The 8546-nt window shown below is 39.1% G+C and overlaps 1 protein-coding gene across 1 annotated transcript; it reads right to left on the reverse strand.

The window, feature by feature from the left end:
- Positions 1-821: 821 nt before the first annotated feature.
- Positions 822-8316, reverse strand: LOC101296538. Its single transcript, XM_004309541.1, has 7 exons — positions 7949-8316; positions 7514-7582; positions 6567-6709; positions 4921-6090; positions 2712-3332; positions 1965-2135; positions 822-1804 (listed from the first exon to the last, which is right to left on the reverse strand). Exons 1-7 carry the CDS (start codon positions 8314-8316, stop codon positions 822-824), a joined length of 3525 nt encoding a protein of 1174 aa, XP_004309589.1.
- Between the last annotated feature and the right edge of the window lie 230 nt (positions 8317-8546).

Consider the following 8546-nt stretch of genomic DNA (forward strand, 5'->3'; position numbering starts at 1 on the left):
AGAAAAAAGAATGAAAGACAAGCCCAAATAGAAAACTTGGGCCTAGCAAAACATAAGCAAATCGGGTTTAAACGGGCTAGGCGGAGCCCAAGTTCGTCTAGGCGGAACCTAGGATAGCGGGCCTTACGCAGGCTGGAAAAGAGAATCGCGAAGCAACTCACTTCCTCAGTAGAACGCCATGACTTACTCCTCCTCCCAGGTGCCAGCCCCATCATCGTCTTCTTCCCCACGCTCATCCGCCACCCGGGCCCACCCAAAGCAACCCGAACCCGAACCCGTAACTTCCGTCACCCGCTTCCAGTATCATTTCTAAATGTGTTCCCCCTATGGTTTCGAGTTTTTCAACTCTCTTTACAAGGATTATGTATGATGAAATTTACAAAGGACAAAACTTTACCTGTGTCCTCTGCTGAATTCGTGTTCCCAATTCAACTGGCAACTAGATATCTGTAAGTCCTTCACTGTCACTAGAATTATAAACTACGATGGACTGTTTTGAGAATCAATACTGTTTTTGCCTTCTTGCCTTTGCATGACAAAGTAACCCATACAACTAGTACTATCAATGCGTTGCTTGTATTGATTTCTACTCCTTGCATGCACTTGAATATAATGGGATGGTAATCTGTTCAATATATGCACTTAATATATGTGGAATGGGGGTTGAGTGTTGGGTAAATTCTTTTGGAGAGTGCATATATAAGAGACCTAATTAACTTCGTATTTATACACACACACAGAAAAGATACATTTAAACACCACGCAATCTGATAAAGGTTTACATTTAAAACACTGCATTACTATTATACAGTCTATTAACTCTATCGCCCATCAGCATATGAATTTAACAATTCGAGTTGCATGCTGTCACACCCACTGGTTGTACCAGGACCACCATCGCCATCAACATTGACAATGTAATCCATGAAAGTATTAGGTGATCCCAGCAAGTGCATAGTCTCTTCTGGGAAGTTATGACCTGCAGAACCCCATGGATGCTTTGTCATAATCATTCCTTCTAGCTCCATGGCTACTTCTCTCATGGTAGGCCTTTCCTCCCCTTTTACCCTCAAGTATTCAGGGTCCAAATATCCAAATGTCCCTTGCACCAATGTTGCTAGTTGAGTCTGATCGATAGGAATGAAACGTGAAGCTCCAAAATCTGACACTTTGGCTGTGTAGTTGTCATCTAACACTATATTCATTGTCATCACATCCCGGTGAATGATTGGTGTGGAAGTGGAGGAGTGCAAGTATGCTAATGCTCCTGCAGTTTCTGATGCTATCTTCAATCGGAGTTCCCATGAAAGTAATGACCCTTTACCCTTATTCTTGTGAATGTGCTCAAATAGAGTGCCCTGGGTTATGAACTCATATACTAGTAAAGGGACTTCTGTCTCTAAACAACAACCTAATAACCTTACTACATTTCTGTGGTTGATTTGAGAAAGAACAATAACCTCATTAACAAACTGATCCGTTTGAGTAGGGGCACCAACTTTGGACTTTTTTATTGCAACCACTCGGTTATCTAGTAATATGCCTCTGTAAACTGTTCCATACCCTCCTTCGCCGAGGATTCTACTTTCATGGTAATTGTTTGTGGCCTTCTCAAGTTCTTCGGCAGTAAATAGTTTTGTTGTCTCAACAGATCCGCCTTGACTAGTGAGCTTTTGTTGTAACAATAAACCACCATTTTCTGTAAAGTACTTCTCTTTTAGTTTTATGAACTTCCTTTTCTTCAGTCCCCAATACATCCATAAACTTCCAGCTAATAAAATCACAAATAGACCTACAGAAATACCTGCACATATAGAGGTCAACAGTCATTATAACTTATATTTGCATAGAACCATTTCCTGAGGTGAAAGTTCGATTGGTAATGATTTTCCTCATATGGGAGGGATTAGGAAAGTGTAAGTCAAAGAGGTCAGTAGACTAGGAAGAGTATATTAAGTGCATACCCAACGAAAGAACTATAAGCAGGAGACGGTTGCTGGAATTGTCTTTGATGCACTTTCCATTCGGGCCATTGTTTTTGTAGCCTTTGCTACATAAACAAGAGTAATTCCCTGGTGTATTTAGACATACTCCATTCAGTCCATTGCAGGGGTTAGCCTCGCACTCATCAATATCTGAAAAGAATACCATATGATATATATCACTTATGGGAATATACTCGGTGGGGAGGTAAGTCTCTCTCTTCTACCATCAAAAAACTCGGTCTTTCTGTTACTGTTTACCTCATTTGGAAAGAGAGGAATAATCGTATCTTTAGAAATGAAAGATGTGCTCCTTCTGTGGTTCTCAAGAATATTATTTCCATGATCAGATGTAGACTCATTTCCATCAAGTTTAAGCCATCCATTACTAATAGATATATTGCTGGAAAGTGGAGCTTAGATGCCTCTTAGTCTTTTATTTCTTTGTTCCTTTTTCAGGTTTTGTTTTGCTTTCCTTTGGTTAGCTTGGTTTCTGTTGTTCTGTAGCTTCTTTGCCTTTGGCTTCGGTTGTACTGGGCTTGCCCTCCCTTTTTCTTTTAATATACTCGTTTATTTACCAAAAAAAAATAATATATATATATATCACTTATGTATAATGTACATTCTCGATTTTCAGCTTTACTTTCCAATCATATATTGTTGTATGGGATTTTCATATTTGATATTTTGATATAGGTGTACGTGTGTGTAGAACTATAGATTGATTACCTTGGCAACCATCTGGAAGATATGGGTTCCCTTCATAACCTGGCAAGCACTGGCCAAAGTAACCAGACGACCCAGACCCAATAGTGATGGTCCGGTTGACACACTCACTATTTTTCTTGCATGCATAATCCAGCTTCTTTTCAGCTGCATCACATGGGGCATCTCCAATTCCCCAGTTAACAACCATTGGAAGCTGTTCAATGCCTAATAGATCTGTAATGCTTTTATTCCCAGAGTATGTGAATTTTTCTTCTTGCACTATCAAGGCATAGCCGCAGTGGCTTGTTATGTACGAGTGATTGTAAAAGCTACTCACTTTCATACCAAGACTCTGAAGACCACTAGGGATGGAAGTTTGGCAGCACCCAATACCAGAGCAAGATGCATTAGCACTGCCAACATTGTCGTCACATATTGACATACACCCGGTCGTGTAGTTCTCATCCCCCCGGTGGCCTTGAAATAGTGCTAAAGCATCACAACCAACCACAATGAACTTGTTTTTGGTATCGGAAATTGTATAAGGAGTAGGCAGCGAGAGCGAGGGGTTGTTGCTGAACAAGGGCTCGTTCATGTCATTGTAACAATCATAAGCTATTTCTTGAATTATTTGCAACTCCCCTTCAAGGGATATGTGAGTCATGAATCTTGCACCAGTGGTGGTGTTGAAATATGCCGAGTTGAGACCATAACAAGTAGTATTGAACTCCGGTCGCAGGTAACAACCGTCACCAATGCCAACGGGTATGGAATTGTGAGGTTATATAGAAAGTGATTTCCCTTGATCTACTATATTACAATTGTACAGATATATAGTAGCTATGCTAGACTCTAGGTATGGAAAACAGTAAATACAAATGATAGCATTGATATGTAATTATAGCATAGAATCAAAACAGCTATGAATTCTTTATGGAAGGAGAATCAGATGGCTCAGTTTTAGGAGAAGATTGAGTCTGTCTAACATCCCCCCTCAAACTTGGCGGCTCTGGACGGACAAGTTTGTTCGAAAGAAGAAGGTGCCGGGTTTTGTGGAGCGGTTTTGTGAGTAAATCAGCTGGTTGATCAATGGAGGGAATAAAGCAGACTCGATGACTTCCAAGAGCAACTTTTTCACGAACATAATGGTAGTCAAGCTCAATATGTTTGGAAAGTGATTTCCCTTGATCTACTATATTACAATTGTACAGATATATAGTAGCTATGCTAGACTCTAGGTATGGAAAACAGTAAATACAAATGATAGCATTGATATGTAATTATAGCATAGAATCAAAACAGCTATGAATTCTTTATGGAAGGAGAATCAGATGGCTCAGTTTTAGGAGAAGATTGAGTCTGTCTAACAGGTTACCACAGTGGTCCAGGCAGCCGGGCAGGGCTTGAGGCAGGAGAGTCGTTTGATCAGCCGCTGCAGCTGTTGCAGTGGCCGCTAATACAGCAAGAATTGCTTGTAGCAAAGAGAGTTTCTTGATCACATGAAAGGCCATGGCGCCACAGATTGTGTTTGTTATGAGGAAAGGAAGTGCTTGATCGCCTGTTCTTTTATAAGCATTGGAAGACCAAGTATGGACGCGGTGGCTCATTAGAAATGTCTTCTTGTCTAGAGTCTAGACTACTAAATTTCCAAGGATCCAATGTCTAATCTGATCTGGTATGCTGTGCTGGGTCGTCCCTTCTATACTGGACTAATAGTCATTGGCGTCCCAAGTCAAGCACGAGTGGTTTGATATATTTAACTAAGATTTAGTCCATTCCAATCTTAATTTGGAAAACATACAGTAATACATATTGGTCATGTTTCTCCTACTTCTTTTTCCTCTTTCCTGTCTGTAAGTGGAAATCAGAATATACTGCAACTTTTACTTGTCTGGTTGAAATGTTCTGTTTAATAGTAGAAAACTAGAAATAACCAAAATTACGATAGTGATTGATTTTGCATTTGTTTGAAATTTTATTTCCTAAACAGTGCAATGCATTCCATCTTGCTATTGCACCAAGTACAAAACCAGGGAGCAAACACTCAAGACCACACTGAACTTAACATTTACAGTGTGCTAAAATACGATTTTATTGTCTGAGAAACTGCTTATATTCAAAAACTACTCCTAAAGAATACATAATACATACACAAGAAGCAATACGCCATTTAACTATCTTCCGTCACCGGAACCATAACCATATGGCATTAACATTTGTATTTGCATACTGTCATACCCTGAGGTTGTACCGGTTGTAAAACCACTAGAACTACCATTACCTCCTGTAACATCCAAAACATAAGCATCTGAATCAAGTGACCCAAGCAGGTACTCATTTTCTTCGGGACAGAAATCAACTTTAGTTCCCCATGGATGCTTTGATGTAATCCTCATTCTCTCTAGCTCCATTGCTACTTCTTTCATGGTAGGCCTTTCCTCCCCTTTTACCCTCAAGCATCTTTCTGAAAGATTAGCCACTTTCTTTATTGTCTCAATGTTTCCCTCATTCACAATGTCATCATCAAGAATTTGATTCAAGCGACCTTCACCCATGGAAGAAAGAAAGATGCTTGTTAAGCATTTGCCCTTGGATAGTGCCACTATGCTTGTTAGTAGCTCCACTAGGACAACATCAAAGCTGTAGACGTCACTTTTTTCTGTTAGTTGGTTAGATTGCAGATATTCTGGGTCTAGGTAACCGAAGGTCCCAAGCACTAGAGTTTGTATTTCAGTTTGACCTGATGGAACCAATCTTGAAGCTCCGAAGTCTGACACTTTCGCCGTATAACTATCATCTAGCAGAATATTTTCTGCTTTCACATCTCTATGTATGATTGGATTTGAAGTTGAGGAGTGCAAGTATGCTAATGCTTCTGACGTTTCAACTGCTATCCTCATTCGTAGTTCAAATGACAGTGATGATCTTTTTTTATGAATGTGCTCGTAAAGAGTACCATTGGTGATGAACTCATATACTAGTAAAGGCACTTCTGTCTCTAAACAACAACCAAGTAGCTTCACCACATTTCTGTGGTTTATTTGGGATAGAACAATCACCTCGTTAACAAACTGATCACTTTGGGTCGGGGCACCACCTTTCGACTTCTTTATCGCCACCACTTTGTCATCTGGTAGAATTCCTTTGTAAACTGTTCCATAGCCTCCTTCTCCGAGGACTCTACTCTCGTGGTAATTGTTTGTTGCCTTCTCAAGTTCTTCTGTGGAAAAGATTTTTGTTGTCTCCACAGTGCCTCCATGACTAGCGAGTTGTTGTAGTAACAATAAGCCACCATTCTCTTTGAAATACCTTTCTTTGAGTTTAGTGTATTGTCTTCTCTTTATTCCGCAACATATCCATGAAATTCCCACAAATATAACCAACAAGCCTATACTTACACCTGCATATAATTAAAATCACAACCAAATTATACCTTTCTTTGAGTTTAGTGTACAAAATGGAAGCCGTGAATCACATAAAGAGTATGCTAGTGCGGAAAGTTGAATGATGTAAGTATGCTAGTGCTCCTGCAGTTTCTGCTGCTATCTTAAAACTCAATAAAAGAGTTGATCTTTTCTTATGAATGTGTTCAAAAAGGGTGCCATGACTAATGAACTCTAAACAACAACCTAATATATTGCCTCACTACATCTCTATGGTTTATCTGAGAAAGGACAATCACCTCATTTACAAACTGATCTGTTTGTGTTGGGGCACAAGTTTTGGACTTTTTAATTGCGACCTCTTTGTTATCTGATAATAAATCCTTTGTAAACTGTTCCGTAGCCTCCTTCACCAAGAACTCTGACTTTTGTGGTAATTGTTTGTAGCCTGCTCAAGTTCTTTTGTTGTATAGACTTTTGTTGCCTCCATTACCTGAGTAGCAAGTTGTTGCTGTAACAGTAAGCCACCATTTTCTTTGAAGTACTTCTCCTTGAATTTGATGAACTTCCTTTTCTTCACTACCCAATACATCCATGAAATTCCAACCAGCATTACCAAGAAGCTGAAAATGATACCTGTATACAATTGAAAAATCACAACGGATTATCTTTTTGAATTTTATCAGATATGTATATTGTGTTTACAGAATTACAGTCTTTAATAAATAATAACATGCTACTGCGGAAGCTCATATTTAAAATTGTAAATCACATTGCTATCAATACATACCCACTGTAATTTGTATGGAAGTATCAAGATTTTTGACGCAAAGATCGTTGTTCTTATCATAGATTGTGTACCCATCATGACATGTACATGAGTAACTTCATTTCACATTTTCGGATGTTGCATTATCACTGCACTTGGTTGTATATGTAGTAGTCGCGAACTATCCCTTAGTCAAGTTGTTCTTTAGCTTTCCTTGAGTGGCTTAGGCCTGTAACATGATTTCTTTTCTTTTTTTATTATTATTTTTGGTTTTGGGTAGACACTTTTAATAAATGAGCAAGTAATTCTTCACTAGATCTTACCAGCTAAGGTTTATTGTCCCGGTTAGGCTGAAAATGTGTAACATTATTGTTGCTTTGGGGCTTAAGCTCTGGTGGTTGTAGTTTTCCTTCACAGTTACTCTGTGAAGTCGTGAACATATAATTCCCTAAAATACCACTAGCACTGATGTACTGTAACACTGTTGGGCTCTATTTGTCCATGATCTTCATTAGATTGAACGGGGAAGCTTTAAAATCTGTAAATTGCATGGCTTCTGTTGTCATATCATCTTCATTGTTAAAAAGACGTTATTTTGACATGGATTGCTTTTTCAGTTTGCAGGCACGCTCACTTATACTGTTTGAGATGAAGGGGGCGGTCCAACTTACTTGTCTGATTCCAGTATGTGCTCCCAGTTCAACTGCCTATTACTTGATATCTGTAAGTCCTCACTATTGCTAGAATGATAAACTTTGTTTAGCCAATTAATCCAGAGGAATATGCCTGCTCATGATGATAGTCTAAAGCCTTGATTTGGATGTATGTTTTGAAATTAAGCATAAAATGTTTTCTAGAATCGATGAATACTGTTATATGCCTGATTGCTTGATAAATTGCATAGAGTTCAAAATGCAGGGAAAGAATTCAAAACAACACATTCATATATAAATACATATAATATATATACACACATATAAGACCACACTTAATTTACATGTATCAAATTAATAGTATGCTTACATACACTTATTTAACGAGGCACTAATAAAAATGAAACAAGGATTACAACAATGCATGGTATCTTAAGGAACACCCCAACTAACTATCGTCCATTACCATGTGGAATCAACATCTGGATTTGCATGCTGTCATACACTGTAGTCGTACCAATGGTTAAACCACTAGAATTGTGATCACCTCTTCTAGCATCCATGTCATAACTGTCTGAAGTAGGTGAACCAAGCAGGTACTCATTCTCCTCCGGACAGAATTTAGCATTCTTTCCCCACAGATGCTTTGCCATAATTGCCAGTCCCTCTAGCTCTATGGCGACTTCTTTCATGGTAGGCCTTTCCTCCCCTTTTAACCTCAAACATCTTTTTGCGAGATCGGCCACGTTTACTGCTGTCTCAATGTTTCCCTCATTCACTATGGCATCATCAAGAATTTCTTTTAAGCAATCTTCACCCATGCAAGAAACAAAGATGCTTGTTAAGGGGTGGAGGCGCTGAAGTCCGCTGGGGTGGAGGCTTTTAAGGGTTTTAAACAACTCTGCCGAAGTTCGCTGGGGTGGAGACGCGTCGTCGGCACCAAACGGTGGCGAACGGAGGGACGTGTGCACTTTAAGCCGATGCGCATGTGCGCTTTACATCCGGCCTGTATATATATATATATATATATATATATATATATATATATATA

Source organism: Fragaria vesca, unplaced genomic scaffold, assembly GCF_000184155.1.
Source record: "Fragaria vesca subsp. vesca unplaced genomic scaffold, FraVesHawaii_1.0 scf0512971, whole genome shotgun sequence".
NCBI classification, from domain to species: domain Eukaryota; kingdom Viridiplantae; phylum Streptophyta; class Magnoliopsida; order Rosales; family Rosaceae; genus Fragaria; species Fragaria vesca.

What these genes read in the sequence shown, in the direction of transcription:
- LOC101296538 (XM_004309541.1), bottom strand. Translation starts at nt 8,316, where the DNA reads ATGGGTGAAGATTGCTTAAAAGAAATTCTTGATGATGCCATAGTGAAT. An exon ending in CCACATGGTAATGGACGATA is followed by an intron (nt 7,583 to 7,948) that starts GTTAGTTGGGGT and finishes TTATCATTCTAG; the next exon opens with CAATAGTGAGGACTTACAGA. An exon ending in CACATACTGGAATCAGACAA is followed by an intron (nt 6,710 to 7,513) that starts GTAAGTTGGACC and finishes AATTGTATACAG; the next exon opens with GTATCATTTTCAGCTTCTTG.